Below are 20,377 nucleotides of genomic sequence, written 5' to 3'. Positions count from 1 at the left end.
AGCTGCCAGCGCACTTCACCGTGCCAGGCCACCACTGCGTCACACCACACAGCTGCCAGTGCACCTCTACATACCCGACCACCACTGAATCACACAGCTGCCAGCGCACCTCACCGTGCCAGGCCACCACTGCGTCACATAGCTGCAAGCGCACCTCACCGTGCCAGGCCACCACTGCATCATACAGCTGCCAGGGCACCTCACCGTGTCAGGCCACCACTGCGTAACACCACATAGCTGCCAGCGCACCTCACCATGCCAGGCCATCACTGAGTCAGAGATTAAATAAAACCTCACTCGCACCAAACAAATTTATATTTCTAAATATCACAACATGATCGAATTTAAGTCATTTTAATAACAATGAATAGTCACCTAGGCGTTACAATATAAACATTTATATTGATTTAAATAACGTTTTGATTTAAATCGCAAATGCGGGTTTAAATATATGTGTTTTTTGATTCACAATCAGACAAATGCAACATAAATTGATATCTTTGTCTTCTAAGTATCTTAATAAACTTTCAGCATAGCTTTCTCCCCGTTTAGATTTATTTTGGGATCAAACGTGGAAAGATTAGATTGTAATCGTTTTTATTTTTTAAATACATTTTAGAAAAGTGTAATCTATACTAAAAAGCTGTACACCACCTGCTATAAAGATACATATTGTAATACTTTCGGGTTCGGATAGGACAGACACAAGAACTCAGACTTGCGGAGTTAAAGCAAGTTAAAGCCTTGATTTTATATATCACCTTTAAAAGTGGCATCTCAAAGCAAAGTAAATACCCAACACTGATTGTACCCATCTGTCATGCTAATAAAGCAGCTTGAATTGAATTGAGAGGGGGGGGGGTATATTTGCTTTGTGTATAAAGTACATTGTGAATGTTTTCACAGCCTTCACTTTGTCGTTTTTATGCCATTTTTTGACCACGCACGAATATTCCTATGTCCGTATCTTCGCAAGGGAATCAGTGCGAATTTTAATACTAATTAAATGACCGCGGGCACTTTCCACCCCCTCTACATTCTCAGAGTAGAACAGACTAACCTTCTAATGAAAGACGGTCCACCCCCCACGGACAGGAGAAGTGCCCACAGGCACTTAAACTTAATATGGTCAGTAACAGTAAACAGTAACATGGTCAGAAGGAGCACGTACAAACGTTTCCGAAATAACCACATGTAAGACTCTGATGCTTAAAATGTTTAGGGAGAAAGTGGAATACTGGTCTGTATTTTTTCTTTAAACTACCAATACCAGCCATATACAGTCTGTAACGTAGGGATTTCTATATGTCTTTATTTAGTGGTTACATTAGTGACAAAGGCTAAACTTTTAGCTTCAGTAACGTGTACATATCTCCCCTTTTTATAAAACGACATGGTTGAAAACTGTTCCAGAGCCACTGTTGTTTCATCAGTGAAAAGTACATCATGAAATGCCTCTCCCTGTTCAATCCACTGGAAAAAAGAAAAGGAGCATAAAGCTTCTGATGGTCATAAACGATATTCATTTAGGAGCAGCATAAGAGGTATGCTTTTAACTGCACTGCATTGGAGAGAATACCATAGTGTGTTTTTTTTTTTTACTCCCTGGCGGAAACTGGCTTCCAGAAGAATCAGTATGGCTCAGAGATTAAATAAAACTTCACTCGCACCAAACAAATGTATATTTCTAAATATCACAACATGATCGAATTTAAGTCATTTTAATAACAATGAATAGTCACCTATGCGTTACAATATAAACATTTATATTGATTTTAATCGCGTTTAAATCACCTTTATTTAAAACCCATAAATAAAGCTGATACTGTTTAGACTTTTAATTATTTAAAACTGTATTAAAGCAGCACGATACACAATGCAACGTAAATCGCTATCTTTGTCTTCTGTGTAATAATGTTCACCTCTCTGTCCAGCAAATTTACAATAATAATAATAATGAACTTTATTGTATATGGCGCCTTTAAAGGTGGCTCCTCAAAGCGCCTTACAGGTTAAAAACAATACTGTTAGGCTGGGAAAACGATTTTTTTTTAAGAAATACAAAATGAGATATAATGATGTGTTCCGGCTTAGACATTAACGAAGAGCATAACGCGTGTACTGTATACACTGCAAGTACAACCCCCCTCTCTGCAGGAGTGCTGGCTGTGACGAATTGAACCGGTTTCACGGGTATTTTCAAAGTAGGAGGCGAGATTTCCAGCGAAAGACACCTCCCCCCCCTCAAAAACCCAGTAAGTACAGTACTTACTAGTTAAAGGCTAGGCTCCTCAATGAAATCGCTTTAACATGCTAATGCGTTGGTGTAACAGTCCGGGCGTGGCAAGGTTCTAATTTCAACCCGACTACGGCGAAAGGAACCCTTCTTTCATTAGAAGACAATGAACATATTTTAGCCCTGAATGAATTAATAGCAAACATGGTTTACATAAAAGACATTTTTCCAAGAAAGTTAAGCCTTTGTCACTAATGAAACCACTAAATAAAGACATAAATATAAAAATCTTAAGATTTTTAAAATACATGACTTTGCTAAAATTTATTTGAAAATAAAAACAATTACAACCGCCAGGGGAGAGAGAGAACAGGGGAGGGATGTTGGTTTTGCATAAGGGGCGGGGCTATGGAAATTAGGTCTGTTTGGGAATGTGTAGTTACATGTTCTGGCTGTTTGTGAATTATCGTTGTTGAGTATGGAGTGTTGAGGTATTGATTTTGTGTAATGCTTTATGCAAAATTGAGGTGTATTTTGTTTATGATAAACAGGATAAACTGGGATGGGAGGAAGGTTTGGTTTTGCATAAGGGGCGGGATTATGATAATTGGAGGACTTTGCGAGAGTAAAATGGTTTGATATATTTGATTTTGTATTGTGGTTGTTATCTATGTTTTTGGTTGGTATTATGTTTATATGGTTGTTTTTGTTGGTTGGTTGTTATTATGGTTATTAATAATACGATCTATAGTTGAAATCTGAGCCTAAATAAAAAGAAAAAGCAAGTGATTAGGTTTATGAGCAATCTAATTACTTATTCGTTTAAAACGCTATATAAAATAAAGTTTATTATTAATTTGCTGGACAGAGCGGTGAATATTATTATGCATAAGACAAAGATAACGATCCTGATCAGTTTAGAAATCTGTGTACGCTGTAAGGTTTTTACTTCTTAAACTTTTAAAATACATGTTTGGAATAGAAAGAAATCCTCTTCCTGGTACAATACTGTATGTTTAGCAAACCAGCACGTCTTTTTTCTCCAATCAGTGGGGTGTCAGATGGTGTCAGCCAATCACCATTCTGAAGCCCTACCATAATCTCTGGTATGGGGAGACCCCAGAATTCTGTCCCATAGTTTAGACAGATGATAGATACTTTTATTGATCCCGTGAGGGAAATAAAGTAAATCATTTTCATTTTAGGAAATTATTAAACGCTCGGTTAAAAGCAAAGGAGATTGTCTGTTATAGTGGACATAAAAACAAGAGTTTGCTGGCATTATATCCTGGAAGACACAGACCGGCGCCAGACCGGTAAAATGCCTGATGAACTAGGGATTGGACAGTTTCCAAGTGCTTGTACAATTGTTGGAAATGTTCAAATAAATGTGCAAAAGAAATAAACAAAATAATCATTTATTTCTTTATCATATTGGGTAGCTAATGTCCTCTCTTTGCTAGTTAGTGGCTGTGTTTCTGCGTTGGGTAGCAACGGGTGACTGTTCTCAGGCGGAAGATGTAAACAGCTTAATGTTCGTGTTAAATACTTTTTTTAAATTAAAATTCATTCTATACAGCAATCGCATATTTGGGTACCGTTTCATAAAACTTTCATGCTTAAAATGTTTAGGGAGAAATGGAAGACTGGTGTGTATTTTTTCTTTAAACTACCCAGACCAGCCATACACAGTACAGTTTACATACATACAGTAATGTTTATGTTCCTAAATTAATATCGTTTATGACCTTCAGATGCATTATGCTCCTCTTCTTTTTATGCTCAGCTACTAAAATTTCCCTTTAGTGGTAAAATCCATATAAATATTCAAAACTAAGCGGATTAAAATGTGCACAGTAAAGACATTAAATGATTAAATCTTTGCACTACCAACTAATGCACCACGAGTGCCCCTGTCGGTCATTTTGGCCAGCCAATCACTTACCGCGGTGCCCTCCGGTGCCCTGCGGTGGCTTGTGGGTAGGTTACTGTACTGCGGGTTTTTACCGCGCATTTTGAATGGCTGCATCTGTAGATACTCAGTAAAGAAGAGCAGGTTGGTTTGAATGGTTTTCAAGATTACAAGCATTTTCTCCTTTTAAAATGTCCTGGTCTGAGCACTTTTAGTTTCCTCAGGATACTGGAGTACTGTGCTGAGGGGGCTGGGCTGACACAGTGGAATTGTTTCTGCCCTGTATTCATCTTTCATTCTTTTGAATGCAATTAGCCCAGGTGATAAGTGGAAACAAACAGCCTGGCTAAGGCTTTTCAAATACCATTAGCCCACTCTTTGCTTGGGAAATGAGTTGTTTAACTTTGGCTTTTTGAATTCGGTGGGCCCAACTGGTATTTTTGTTTTGAAATAATTACTCAACATACAGTTTTTAGTCTCAGTAACTTTCTTCAGACTTGTTTTTTTACTTTTTTGGTGAAACAGTTCTATTTTAGAGACCTCTTTAAAAATGGAAAAAAATAACAGGGCTTGTTTTGTGCTGGTTGCTGAGCTTTTTGGCTTCTCTTGTTATTGCTTGTATTCTTTTCCTTTCCTTCTTCTTCCACTTTATTTTCCTTTTTCTCCCATCTTTTTGTCAGTATTTTGTCTTTTTCATTCCTTCTTCTGTAGTTTGGTCCTCTTGGTCTCTTGCAGTTTCTCCTCAGGTCCTTTATCTTCAGGTGTTACTGTCTTTGGTTGGTCTTTAGTTTGCTTTGTTGATTTACTCTGGTAATGTTTATTTTTTCATTTTTTTATTAGTTATTTTTCAGTTGCTGATGTTGCATTACTCCTAAACTATTAGTCCAGTTCCAGAAAAAAATAAAATTCCAAAGAAATTAGGAGCTCATCTTCTCTGCTTCTTTTCTCTCTATAAAAACTATAAAAACGAGTGTTTTTAATAAAGTACGCCATTTGATGACTGATTGCCTTATGTTTAAGTGCAACAAATAATGAAACGGACAGTAGACTGAAAATTCAGCCCCATCCCCCAAGCAAAACTGTATGTGTTCTACATAACAAACACAGCGGGATGTAACACCCCCAACCTTTGTAACATAATGTTTTTTAAAGAAGTTCAAGTAGGGTGCAGAGTTGCATGCTTTGGCCGCAATGGAATATGTAAAGGTTAATTCCACGATGAAAAGAAAAGTAGACAAGACACTGCATCTTCTCTATAACTCATCAGTTTGCAGAAAAATTCCCTCAGAGCCACAACATTCTCCATGCCATTCTTGTATCTAATTTCCAGGGAGTAACCCTGTAATGTAAGGGAACAGTACATCAGTCCTTGATTGTGGTTATATAGTAAATATGATGCCTGGTGGAATTCCAGCACTCACTTTTCTGTAATCTGTATAGAACCATGTTGTCCCATCACGTTTTGGTACCATTAAGAGAACTCAGAGATATGGCAGCCAGCAGCCATATCACTCTGCAACTCACAACTGGCAGCCCACTGAACCTCAGCAGGTGGGAGCCTGGTCAGTACCTGGATGGGAGACCTCCTGGGAAAAAAAGGTTGCTGCTGGAAGAGGTGTTAGTGGGGCCAGCAGGGGGTGCTCACCCTCGGACCATGTGGGTCCTAATGCCCCAGTATAGTGACGGGGACACTATACTGTAAACAGGCGCCGTCCTTCGGATGAGACGTAAAACCAAGGTCCTGACTCTCTGTGGTCATTAAAAATCCCAGGGCGTTTCTTGAAAAGAGTAGGGGTGTTACCCCGGTGTCCTGGCCAAATTTCCCATTGGCCCTTACCAGTCATGGCCTCCTAATAATCATTGGTGGTGGTGGAGGGGAGTCCCCATTACCTGTAAAGCGTTTTGAGTGGAGTGTCCAGAAAAGCGCTATATAAGTGTAAGCAATTATTATTAATTATTTTTATTATTAACTCCAGAAAATTATTGGTTGATTGAACTAAACCATGCTCCGCCAAATAATCCACAGTGCCTCCTATTGCAACACCTCTAGTTTAACAGGATTTACGTGATAAGCACATTGTTTAATTGGGGTGGCATTACTGATGTCTTTATCACTGTATGACAATAGTTGAGTCTGTGTTTCTGATAATAGAAGAGAGTGCCTTCTAATAAGTTTAACTATGTCTTATTTTTCAGCTAAATGAGGCGAATAGAAAGTCAAATCAGTCCGCATCTCAGAGTTAAATAAGCTAGCGCTTTGGTCGAACATACAGTGCCTTGCGAAAGTATTCGGCCCCCTTGAACTTTTCAACCTTTTGCCACATTTCAGGCTTCAAACATAAAGATATAAATTTTTTTATTTTATGTGAAGAATCACCAACAAGTGGGACACAATTGTGAAGTGGAACGAAATCTATTGGATTTTTGAAACTTTTTTAACTAATAAAAAAATGAAAAGTGGGGCGTGCAAAATTATTCGGCCCCTTTACTTTCAGTGCAGCAAACTCACTCCAGAAGTTCAGCGAGGATCTCTGAATGATCCAATGTTGTCCTAAATGACTGATGGTGATAAATAGAATCCACCTGTGTGTAATCAAGTCTCTGTATAAATGCACCTGCTCTGTGATAGTCTCAAGGTTCTGTTGAAAGCGCAGAGAGCATCATGAAGACCAAGGAACACACCAGGCAGGTCCGTGATACTGTTGTGGAGAAGTTTAAAGCCGGATTTGGATACAAAAAGATTTCCCAAGCTTCAAACATCCCAAGGAGCACTGTGCAAGCGATCATCTTGAAATGGAAGGAGTATCAGACCACTGCAAATCTACCAAGACCTGGCCGTCCCTCTAAACTTTCAGCTCAGACAAGGAGAAGACTGATCAGAGATGCAGCCAAGAGGCCCATGATCACTCTGGATGAACTGCAGAGAACTACAGCTGAGGTGGGAGAGTCTGTCCATAGGACAACAATCAGTCTTACACTGCACAAATCTGGCCTTTATGGAAGAGTGGCAAGAAGAAAGCCATTTCTCAAAGATATCCATAAAAAGTCTCGTCTAAAGTTTGCCACAAGCCACCTGGGAGACACCCCAAACATGTGGAAGAAGGTGCTCTGGTCAGATGAAACCAAAATCGAACTTTTTGGCCACAATGCAAAACGATATGTTTGGCGTAAAAGCAACACAGCTCATCACCCTCAACACACCATCCCCACTGTCAAACATGGTGGTGGCAGCATCATGGTTTGGGCCTGCTTTTCTTCAGCAGGGACAGGGAAGATGGTTAAAATTGAGGGGAAGATGGATGCAGCCAAATACAGGACCATTCTGGATGAAACCCTGTTGGAGTCTGCAAAAGACCTGAAACTGGGACGGAGATTTATCTTCCAACAAGACAATGATCCCAAACATACAGCAAAATCTACAAAGGAATGGTTCACAAATAAACGTATCCAGGTGTTTGAATGGCCAAGTCAAAGTCCAGACCTGAATCCAATCGAGAATCTGTGGAAAGAGCTGAAAACTGCTGTTCACAAACGCTCTCCATCCAACCTCACTGAGCTCGAGCTGTTTTGCAAGGAAGAATGGGCAAGAATTTCAGTCTCTCGATGTGCAAAACTGATAGAGACATACCCCAAGCGACTTGCAGCTGTAATCGCAGCAAAAGGTGGCTCTACAAAGTATTAACGCAAGGGGGCCGAATAATTTTGCACGCCCCACTTTTCATTTTTTTATTAGTCAAAAAAGTTTCAAAAATCCAATAGATTTCGTTCCACTTCACAATTGTGTCCCACTTGTTGGTGATTCTTCACATAAAATAAAAAATTTATATCTTTATGTTTGAAGCCTGAAATGTGGCAAAAGGTTGAAAAGTTCAAGGGGGCCGAATACTTTCGCAAGGCACTGTATTTTGCATAACAAGGCTGCATTTAGACTGTGTACATAAGTAAACAACAGAGTGAGTACCTAGCTTACTTAAAGGTGTAACACCTTTTAAGTAAGTTTCAACTTATTAATAAGCTGCCTGAATTCCTTAATCACAAAACATTCACTTACAATAATTCTTCCAGATTTACTCATGCTGGATCCAGTTTTTCCTGAAACAAGTCTTTGGACCGAAGTACTGTACATTATATGGTACTGTGCAGTAATCAATTGCAGTATGATATAAATGGTACATAAATAAACAGTATGATACCATATGATTTTAAAGCCACTACAGTACAGTATTTGTGAAATATGTTTATAATCAAAATGTAAAGTTAAATTGTGTCCTGATGGCTTGTTGCTGAAATTTGCATTAAAACAAAATATAGATTATCTCATTGCAGATGTAAACCTGAAAGAAGCATATTGCATTCACAACAAGCTCTACAGTATAATAAACCTTTTTATACCTTTTAAACCATAGTTTTTTCCCGGTGGTCTCCTATTCAGGTACTGACCAGGCTCACACCTGTTTAGCTTCTGTGGGTTGCCAGTTGTGAGCTGCAGGGTTATATGGCTGCTGGCTATTAGTAAAACTCTAAACAGTTTACAACTTAAATTCTATCATTGGGAAAAATTGTTTCAAAGGGCTCAGCATTTACCGGGATTCGAAACCAGGCGTTTTCTGGGAACAGCCCAAATGCGTCCTCACACCACGTTAAGCATTCACTGCTCCACCTTGCGGTTTTACAAAAGAGTGCAGTCTAACAACAGAATATTTTTTAAAAAGGGCAGCATGCTGTGGTAAGTTGTGGTGTGCATGGCACAATGTGCTGCATTATCCGGCGTGCATTCTGTATGGCTGGATCTGTAATTTTATGTTCTGATTAGTTTTGTAAAATGTAATAGCTTGTCTATTGTTTTGTTTTGACTGGTGTCCTGTCCAAGGGGTACCTCGCCTTGGCCTGTTGCCTGCCAGGATAGGCTCAATAGTGTTTTATTTAAATGGTTACATCATTGTGATACTTTAGAATGAGCTGTTTAAAACTAAAACAGTACTTTAAGGAAAAAAAAATCCATCCGCTTTCCAGGTTTACTCTATGTAAAGGAGGTTTTACAGTATAGCAGAAATAACCATCTTGATCTTTCTGTAGGGCAACACCTCAGTATACCATGTCTTTATTTTGTCTGCTTCGATGTATCTCACTTAGAATGTTTTCATCTTTAGGAGGATCTTCCATCTGCTGTACAAGTATTGAAAAACCCAGATTCTGCAGTCATTCAGGTAGGTTTACTTTTTGTTAGCACAAGTGTGGTTAATCATATGTGGTAACCTCATCATTAATTCCTAAAATATGCTTAAAAAATCTCCAGAGCAGTATATACCTTTGTGTACTTAAAATATTGAGGATAGTCAGAAAAACAGGATAACTGAAGCAATCTTTTTGACCTTGGTGTATTTCTCAGTTGATTTTCCGATTATCTATAGAGCCTTTTAAAGTATGTTTTGTTTCTGGTTGCATGGTACATAAGAATGATATAATAATTCTGAAAGGTCTGTTTTTGCATTTGTCATTCAGTTTTCATCATAATTCTGTTCAAAACCAGACTAATAAAATGTCATATGCAAAGTCACACCAACATGCTGGAGTTTTAATTAATCACTAATTTCAGATACTGGGCTAGTTTTCTCATTCTAGAGAAAGACTGACCTTGAGGCATGACCCAAGGGGCTTAAAATGTGCAAAATATTTTCCTTCCCTTAACAAGTAAATTTGGATTGTTTTTAATTGTTGCCTATTTCAGAGTGAGAAACGAGAGATACTGCGTAAGTTGAATGAAAATTTGAAGGTCCAGAACTGCACAGTGGAGCAGGCAATCCAGCTATCAGAAAATCCAAACATACAACAGCAGATGATGGTTCAACCTAAGAGAGACTTCTATGAGGAGGGAGTGCCCTCTGCAGGGGACAGGAAGAAGTGGGATGCTGGAATTCAACCTGACATCTCTTTAGCACAGCAGACCCTAGAGGAAACCTTCTTGGCTACATCTGGTGAGCCCTGTCCAAGAAGTACTTTTGATTAATCTATTCAGTCTTCACTTAGCAAATTTCATATTCAGATAAAAAACACACACATGAGACTTATGAAACCATTTGTTTAAAAATAATTATCACAAATGTATTACTTTACTTTTTATCCATGTTTATTAATAAAAACAGTTCCCTGAGTGTTCTAACTTAGCATTATGGTAAATGATATATAAATCTGATAATTTATGGTCTACGGCATTAAAACCTGGAATCTCTATCCAAGAAACCAGACCCAGTATCCAGCTCAGCTGCTTCACCCAAATAATTCTGATGACAGAACCTGGACAGAGGAATCCAACACTTGACATTGCAGACAATGGCCAAGATTTATTTTAATATACCATAAACTCATTGCCTTGTGGAACAGGGTCAACCACCAGTTTTGGGACTGGGATCTCATTTATGCCATTTGGAGTTTTTGTTTACCTCCAAGCCCACATGATCTACTGTTGTATAATTTTGTTACCTGCTTTATCATTCTGTTAAGCTCTCTGTTGATGTTGTGAAGCATGCTATAGCAAACGGTTAATTGAAATAGAGTTTCTCTCTCACAGTATAATTCTGTAATATTAGTATTCTGCTTTGAGTAAAATGAAAAAATTTTCTAACAAACTTTGCTAGTCAGACAATGGATGTGAATAAGTTAGTGTGGAAAGCCGCAGGCTGTAATAGTACTTGACAACTACTGATTCTATGATTATTTAGTTGCTTGGATGGTTGACATAAAACTAATACATGAAATGAACATTTAATTACTTTACTGAATTCTATATATGAAGTTTCCACTTAGGAGACCATAATCCCCATTGTGTTAAAGTCAACAGATTCATTAAGTTAAGCCTGTTTGCAGATGTGATATTTACATTGGCTCAAGGTACAGCATTAATGCCTGTTGTATGTTTTTCTTGTGGTCCTTTCAAGTGTTTTTTAAATTGCATTTTCAATGTCTAACAAGTGTTCCAAGAATAATGTTTCATTAATTCTGGCAGTGATCCTAGGGTCCATAACTTCTGATTTGATATTGAAATTTGTTTTACCAAGTATTTTATTAACTGAATTAAATAGTGAACATAAAGGGATGATTTTTAATGAAAGTTTAAATTAAACGTAAATACTTGAACCAATGTTGTGAAATCCCTCACAATTTTTGTCATTATAGATAAGACCGTGGGAGAAGTCATTAAGCTTGATGCTTCAGATGGCCCAAGGCGAGCCTGGGGAAAGCACCCTGATACCCATGTGCTGAAAGTGCTGGGAGAAGCCATACTGCAGCCACAGACTCTGTTCTTTGGAGAAACAAATGATGAAATTAATAGAAAGCGTAAATCTTTTTTTTATTTTCCATTTACTGAGCATCACTTTAATATGAATCACATATGAATCACATATGAATAAAATTCTTTCAAAATCATCAGTAAAGATTGACAAATTAAAACACAAGAAAGACATTTTGAGTCAAGCAATCTTTTGCAAAAAAGTGTTCCATGATTTGCTTTGTCAGTAGAACTGTGTGGTTTCAAAATACACGTGTATTACTTGGTTTGTTTCATTTTTGACCATGTTAGTACTGTATATGGACACATTTTTGTATGCCTTGACCAGAGATTAAGCATAGGAAATAACTTTTTGGTCTACTGTGTTATGTGACTGCTTAGTTTGTTTTATCCATTGTTCACATTGTTTTGGTTTAATTCTTTATCTATGCAAAGAGTACCAGGACTAAAATTAGTGTGCTTCTTTGCTTGCAGAAGGCTTTAAACCAGTTATAGAGAAGACCTGTGCTGTTGGAGATACTCTGGTGGGAAATAGCATAGGTGCTGCAATTGAGAATACTACTGCAACAAGAGAAAAAGAGAAAGAACAGGACAAACCCAAAGAAAAAACACCAACGGAACTGAATTTGTTACCTCAACTTATCTCTCCTCATGGGAATTTGGATGGTGAGTTGAGACACATTTTATAATGTGTGTTTGGGTAAAGACCATAAGAGTTGATAAGAGAATGTTTGGTATACTGTTGTTTGGTATTTGATATGGCTGATATCCAGCAGCCATATCACCCTGCAACTCACAACTGGCAACCCACTGAAGCTAAGCAGGTGTGAGCCTGGTCAGTACCTGGATGGGAGACCTCCTGGGAAAAACTTAGGTTGCTGCTGGAAGAGGTATTAGAGAGGCCTAATGTGGGTCCTAATGCCCCAGTATAGTGATGGGGACACTATACTGTAAACAGGTGCCGTCCTTCGGATGAGACGTAAAACCGAGGTCCTGACTCTCTGTGGTCATTTAAAATCCCAGGGTGTTTCTCGAAAACAGTAGGGGTGTAACCCCGGCGTCCTGGCCAAATTTCCCATTGGCCCTTACCAATCATGGCCTCCTAATAATCCCCATCTATGAATTGGCTTCATTACTCTCTGCTCTCCTCCCCACTAATAGCTGATGTGTGGTGAGCGTTCTCGCGCACTATGGCTGCCGTCGCATCATCCAGGTGGATGCTGCACATTGGTGGTGGTGGAGGGGAGACCCCATTACCTGTAAAGCGCTTTGAGTGGAGTGTCCAGAAAAGCGCTATATAAGTGTAAGCAATTATTATTATTATACGAATTTTCACTAATCTGAGCATATTGGAATTTGTACCTTGTAATTTTTATAAGAATGAAATTTCGCTAATCAGCACTTTGAAGTTTGAAAGTGACCTGTTTTGGCCAAGAACCATTTTAATTCAGCACTATCGAACAGCTGTTTGTTTCTGTGGGGGCGACAGGCATTGTGGTTAAGGTCGCCATGAGGCAGCAGTGCTTTGTTTACGATCACAGCAAAATCTCTCATTTTCAAAGTGTTTTTTTGTGTTTGTTTTGTAGTTGATGTTCATTATGGGGTCTTAAGGAAGAGAAAAAAAATCCTTAGCGTAATAGTCAACAATAATATGCTCATTGTTCTAGCCTATCGCTTGGATAGCGATCCATTACGAAAGAATGAAAAATGTAAAAACAAATTATTTTACAGTTATAGTTGGCTTATTTGAATAGAACTGCATTGTTCACTAAGCTTGCTATAATGGTCTGTATGGTATTATATGTTTAGAGAGTTTTTGAGTGAACTTGTTTTCAATTTGGGACGGGTGGAATTTTCCCCATAAGAAATAATAGAATTTTTATTTTCGATTTACAATCTCCTGCCTTCCAAACAGATTTTCAGGAACAAATTAGGTTTGGATACCAGGTATGAGTAGACACAAATTTTAACTCAAGGTCACTTTTTCATCTCTCTAACCGAATTATTTGTGGTTAACAATAGAAACAAAATTATGTTTTATCTTTCTCTTAATTTTATATTCCTTTTTCGTGTTAACATCTCTTTCTGAAGATTTATACCCTGGTCTGATTTTGCAGAGCCAGAGGATTTGGAAGCAGAGGAGCTTGAGCAAGCTTCTGGCAAACCTGAGGCTGCAGAGTCCCTGAATGGTGTTATTAATGCTTGGCAGAATGAATCACTCAAGCTGAAGTATGTGTGACTGTAACTGTACATTGCACTTTTTTGTATATGTTTTTAAAGAAACATTTTATTCATTAAAAAAAGTGTATTCAGCAGAACATATCTGTGTTTATATATAACATTTATATGTAGCATATTTATAGCAGCAGTTCTCTCAAAATGCCCCTTTATTTTTTTAAAGGCTATGGGCAGAGGTTTACTATTTTATTGTGTTATTCATTTCTGTATCTTTTTTCCTCATTGCAGTTTTTTAAAACACTGAACCAAATCAGATCTGTAACTAAGAATAAAAAGCTTCAATCTTTTCTTTATTGATAAAAAAATGGTGATGGGGGTCTTCTTTGGATATAACAGTGCAGGTATGCTAAGGCTGAAGCAATTTATTGTTTGATTTGTTTCCTGTCAGGTCACAAGAAAGTAGTATTCCTCATGCTGAGTCGGGCAGTGAGGTTGAATCCAATGAAAAGACAGAAGACACCAAACAGACAGAGCTTACAGGTCAGCTTTCACTCCACTTGGCACTTTAGGTGACAATATTTTGAAAGAATTCTAATTACTGTACATTTTTGTTTTATACTCTGAAATGATTGTGCTTTTCTTTCTGTGCCCACATATAATAAGATAGTCGGCAATATACCATAGGTTGTCTAGTTGCCACAAATAAAAACTCTTTGAGCTTGGGTGAGATGTCCTTGGCCGTCCATTCCAAAACACATCTCACTAAACTCAGATCTTCAGTTTACCTCTAATTAGTTTTGTTCCTTTAGTGAACTATGTTAATATCTTATAATGTATAATATCTTCTAGAACTATATAATACACCCGTATTGTATAATGTTATTTACACAATTTGCAAGCACAATGCTGTCTTGTGTAGGCAAAGGGGCAGCACCAACAAATAACAAACCACTTTCCTTTGCTTTATTTGGTCTCAACATTAACAAATGTTCTTGGAAAACATGAGAATCTCTTATGTAGTCTTGATTATTTTCATCAAACCTTTGCTTAGCGGAGAATGTGAGGTGATTTCTTGAACAGCACATCTTCAGGGTTTAAACGTCTGTAATGGTACAGTGAAGATATAAAACTACACGTGACAGAGAACTGACAGATTAATCCAGTAAAACAATTTGTTCCTACTGGAATAATGTCTTAATGTCTAAATCCAGATTGCTAACTATCCATAATATATGTTTGCATACACTTCTTTTCTTCAACATAATGTGGTGTTGTGAACATATTAAATTATGCAGCCCATGTTTTAAGCTGTTGCATGGTTATATCAAGAAGCACATGTTTTGTTCCCTTTTTGGTTTATTAATGAAGCTGTATGATTAAAAAATAATGTTCTCAAATTACATTAATACACAGATGACAGCAAGGAGGAGAAAATATTTCAGACTCAAACAAGAAGTATTGTTGCCTTACTTTAGTGTATGTGAAAGCTTACAAACTTGGTTTACTTTTGTGGAGTTGATTTATTATCAAAGTAGCTTAAAATATATATACAGATGCAGCCATTCAAAGTGCGCGGTACAAACCTGTACTGCACGCAACTACCTACATCTTACCGCGGTACGTGATTGACTGGCCAAAATGACTGACAGGGGCACTCGTTGTGCATTGGTCAGTAGTGTAAAGATTTAATCATTTAATCTCTTTACTGTGCACGTTTTTAATCCGCTTAGTATTGAATATTTATATGGAATTTTACAACTAAAGGGAAATTAGTAGTAGCTGAACATAAAAAGAAGAGGAGCATAACGCATCTGAAGGTCATAAACGATATTAATTTAGGAACATTTAACATTATGTAAACTGTATATTGCTGGTATTGATAGAAAAAATACACACCAGTATTTTGTTTCTCCCTAAACATTTTAAGCATCAAAGTCTTATATGTGGTTATTTCAGAAACGTTTTTACATGCACCTTCTGACCACATTACTGTACGTTTATATACTTTGTGAAAATAAAGTTTTAACCTCCTCTGCGAATAAGCTCGTTATCGGAGTAAACAAAAGCATACTTTTAGAATCGGATTAATAGGGAATATAATATGGAATCGTGTATCTAAATAAATAACGATATAATTATATTCATGTAGTGTAGCACAAACAGTAGTATAAGACTTTCTATTGATGTGTGTATGGCTGTTTCACTGTTGTTCACATGACTGCATCTGTGGCGTGATGGCTTAAGCTTATGTGTTATAAGCCTTGCTTTGTGTTGTGAAACTGTTCTTTATTTTTTTAGGATTTTTTTAAGATAGCACTACAGGTAATACACTGGAATAGGGGGGTCTTCTTCATGACTCAATAGCATTTCAAGCACAACATTCAAAATGCTGCAACCAAGTGTTTTACACACTAAGCAGGCCGTCTTAGCTTTCACTGTCATGATTTCTAATGTGAATCCCTTTCATAATGTTTTATTATTTCTGGTAGATAGCTCCATTGGACAGGCAATACGCTGGGATAGGGGGTGCTTCCAGTAATTCTGGGTTTCCTGTGTTTTATTTCAGTTTCACATTGGTTCTGAAAGTTAACACTTATGCAAGACATACTGTTTTTTGGGCATATTGAAACTGTTACTTAGCTTTCTTTGTGAGGGGAGTTATCCTGAGAAAAGATGTACTTTTCTTTGTTGTTTTCTTGATTTTCAAACATAGCTATTATGCTTTGCTGTGCAGTATGGGGTGGCTGTTTACTTATCAATAGTGCCTGGAATCTTAAACCATTAGAAGGGTTACAAACAACAGGGGGCCATTCACTCAATCTAGCTCATGTAATGGTTAATATATTAATCTGAGGACCTTATCCTGCTTTTTTTTTTAAAGAAGCCCAAGTAAAATAATCAAAAGCACAGTTGGACAGATGTTGAAGTTGACCCACAACCGTCTAAAGAACTGCGCCCTGCTGTCTGTATTAAACCTTGTTCACTCAGCACTTTAAAGTAAGTGTACAGTGCTATGAAGAAGAATGAAGATACTCTCACATCTTGATGAAAGCTATACTTTTTTAAATCTTTTAAATGATGGGTGCTCCTACAATTAAAGGACCCAAAGAATCTAAAAGTTGCACAGCTCAAGGGCAAAGTATTCAGAGATTTTTCCAAAGCTATTTAAATCAAATTGCTTTTTATTCCTTTTTAGGAACATATTTATAGCAAACAAATTATGCCTAGGGATGTTTTTTTTTATAGCAAGAAATTGTTCTGTCCGTACAACTGAAACACATTTTGGAGTACTGTCACAATGCTTTTCTGTTTTAATTATTCCAAACATTTCTGGCTCCAGCATGCCAAACAACATGGTCTTTAACATCATCCCTGAAGACATGGTCTTCCCCCCTTTGTTTTAATATTACTGGATAGAACACTGAATTGCATACCTATTTTATCAGTAAAATTGTCGCATCTGATTTCTATTGTTGCAATGGTTGTGCATGCATGTAATATGGAATACCGATTAAAAAAATATTTGATTTATCGATGAAACACTTTTGTGTTTCCTTTTTAGTATTGCTGTTGGATTCCTTTTCCCTAATTTACAGAACCAATGCTCCTGCAGATAAACCTATAATCCTTCCACTGAACTATGCTTTGTTTCTTTCAAATCTATCACTACATATCCTGCTTGCAAAACCTACCACTGTGACATTGTGCATACCATACCCTCATCAGACCAGTGTTTGCAAAATGTACATATCCAGGTATCTGAAAAAATAGCCAGGTATCTGAAAAAAAGGCTTCACATATCAAAGTAGGGTTGTGATGGGTCAGTGGGCATGCTAGTGTGTAAAATCCTTGGTTACAGCATAATGAATATGGTTGTGCAAAAGCTATTGACTTGTGAAGAGCACCCCCCTATCCCCATGTACTGCCTGTCTAATGGTGCCGTATTAGAAAAAATCATAAAAAATAAGGAAAAGTTTCACAACCCAAAGCAAGGTGTATAAGGTTAGGGGGTCTGCCTAGTGTGTAAAACACTTGGTTGCAGCATTGTGAATGTTGTGCTTGAAAAGCTATTGACATGTGAAGAGCACCCCCTGTCCCCATTTACTGCCTCTCTAATGGTGCTATATTGGAAAAAATAAAGAAAAGTTTCACAACCCAAAGCAAGGTTGTAAAATGTGAGGGTGGCTGTCTGGTGTGTAAAACACTTGGTTGCAGCACTGTGAATGTTGTACATCACAGGCCGGACAAACAGACACAAACACACACACCAGGGCCAGTTTTCCTGTAAGCCAATTAACCTAACAATATGTTTTGGAGTGCGAGAGGGAATCATATCACACATAAGGAGAAAAACCATGGAACCCAGAGAGAACACGCAAACTTCACACACACAGGATGGCAGGAATAGAACCGAGGGCCCCAGTGCTGCAAGATAGCAATGCTAACCACATCGCCACCATTAGAAATGGATGGATATCTTATCTTTCTAGTTCAAAGGTTTGCGTGCATAATTCAATTTTGAGAGCCACTGAAACATCTGGTGCTACTGTTGTATTTATGAAAAAAATAATACAAAAAGCATACTAACAACTGCCATCCTATTCCTTAGTTAATACATTTTATTTTTATAAACAGTTAACATTGTTAGCAAAATATTTTGAATGATATTGTACCCTATATTTTCTTTAATTGTGTATTTAACTTATTTTCTGATAGTCCGATTTAATGTATATTTGAACAATAAAAATATATTTTTACAAGATGTGGGGAAAAGTGCAACAATTTATTACAGTGCTAAATTTATTATTGATTACTAATAGTTTATGCTAACACCTAACTTTCTTAATTAGATGTATTTAAAACAATGAACTAAGTGTAACATAGCATTCAGAAATACAATCGAGAATAATTGTTATACATTTTAGAAAAGTTTCATCTATGCATACACCACAAAACTAAAGACGATTAAAATCTGTAATCTTTCCACGTGTAATGACATTAGAAAGTACAATAAGTTCCTGCTTTGTTTTAATGATGGTATCAAAAAGTAGTCTAAGTGGTGAGAAGCCTGTACTTGATGATAATTAAAGGACTTTAGAAGTCAAAGAAAATGATTTACGTTGTTTAATTTTACACACTTAGTTATGAATGCAGATGCAATTGGTGCCATTCGATAGAACAGCCATTGTGGAATACTGAGCTCCGCGTCTCCTCCCTCTCTTGGTGCCGCTTCCCCCTCTGACAGAATGCAGTGGCTGGCACGCTATTTTAAGAGCCTCTGATTGGGGGGAAAAAAAGACCTGCTGATCTGTTCTACATACCAGGAAGACAACAGAATGATTTTTTCTATTCGAAACGTGTGTTGCTTTTATGAAATTTGTGTATTTTAAACGTTTAATTAAGAAGTAAAAACCTTACAGTGTACACAGAGATTCTAAGCTGATCATGAGGAAGAAAAATCACCGGTTTTTCGCACATAAAAAGTGGTTATTAACTATCGAAGCCTGTTTTTATGGCTTTTAAAGTCATGCAATGTCTAAGCAAAAACACATCATTATATCTCATTTTTTATTTATTTTTTAAAAATTGAAAAAATAGTTTGCCCAGCCTAATTTTAAAGACCTACTTGTGAAACTTTTCACAGCCTGTACATAAAACTATATACACAATACTGCTGACAGCAGGAAAATTCCTATTCTTTACTCAGCAGCTTATTAAAAACAACACACATGATGTTCAAACTGATTTTTTTACACAGAAGACTGACACAGCTTCGCGTTGTGAATCTCTTTTTCTAAGAAAACATTTGTCAGTCTGTCCATGGGGGGAAGGGGGACTGTCTTTCATTCAAAGGCTTGCCTATTCTATTTTGTAAATGTAGAGGGTGAGAAAAGACTTGTGAACCCGGTTTGTTTACAAGCAATGTAGGCACAGAGACTCAGTCTTTGTGGAGTGAAATTCGGTACAACCAGCCAGCCAGCACTTCAGCTGCAGCGCCAGGCGAATGTGCCACATTAATGTAGAGCTTTCGGGCTCACGTGGGTTTGCACGTGCACACTACATTCTGTGGTACCACTGTGTACTAACAGTACGAGCATGTTGTGATATTTAGAAATATTAAAAATGTCAATATAATGCCAATAATGTTTGCTATTTTAGTTTTTCAAAGAAATGTTTATTAAAAGAAAACTCATGGCGACAGCTGGATTTGAACACCTGACCTCAGCCTTATAAGTCAGTCACTTAAGCCATCACGCCACAGATGCCGACATGTACTAAACAGTGAAACAGAAGTACACATATCAATGGAAAGTCTTATACTACTGTTTGTGCAACAGTACTTGAATATAATTATATCGTTATTAATTTCTTTAGATTCGCAATTCCATATTATATTTCCTATTAATCAAATTCTAAAAGTATGCTTTTGTTTACTCCGATAAAAACTTTTCCGAAATAACCACATGTAAGACTTTGATGCTTAAAATGTTAGGGAGAAATGGAATACTGGTGTGTATTTCTTCTTTAAACTACCAAGACCAGCCATATACAGTACAGTTTACATACAGTAATATGTTTATGTTCCTAGATTAATATATTTTATGAGCACGTGAAAGGCGTGGTGAATCGGAGATTCTCAAGACTTACTTTGTATGATTGGAAACGAATGCATGATCAGATCAACGAAATGCTGTGGTGTTACTTTTTGTCAATGAAAAAATAAAGTATTTTCGTTTACAAAGATGGTTACAAAGAATGTGGA

General features: G+C 37.3%; 1 protein-coding gene across 4 annotated transcripts in view; it reads left to right on the top strand.

The window, feature by feature from the left end:
- The window catches only part of nek1 (NIMA-related kinase 1), a 108,846-nt gene that overhangs the window by 64,437 nt on the left and 24,032 nt on the right, over positions 1-20,377 (top strand). For 3 of the 4 annotated variants that reach the window (XM_088627818.1, XM_088627828.1, XM_088627807.1), the window contains 6 exons: positions 9,299-9,355; positions 9,877-10,123; positions 11,322-11,483; positions 11,911-12,102; positions 13,554-13,665; positions 14,063-14,154. In XM_088627818.1, coding sequence (XP_088483944.1) covers positions 9,299-9,355; positions 9,877-10,123; positions 11,322-11,483; positions 11,911-12,102; positions 13,554-13,665; positions 14,063-14,154 — 862 coding nt within the window. The remainder of the gene's footprint in view (positions 1-9,298; positions 9,356-9,876; positions 10,124-11,321; positions 11,484-11,910; positions 12,103-13,553; positions 13,666-14,062; positions 14,155-20,377) is intronic. The other variant, XM_088627837.1, reaches the window with a different exon arrangement.

The sequence above is a fragment of the Lepisosteus platostomus genome, chromosome 1, assembly GCF_059453375.1.
Source record: "Lepisosteus platostomus isolate fLepPlt1 chromosome 1, fLepPlt1.hap1, whole genome shotgun sequence".
NCBI classification, from domain to species: domain Eukaryota; kingdom Metazoa; phylum Chordata; class Actinopteri; order Semionotiformes; family Lepisosteidae; genus Lepisosteus; species Lepisosteus platostomus.
Note: the sequence above shows the minus strand (reverse complement) of the source record. Positions and strands in the feature narration are given on the sequence as shown.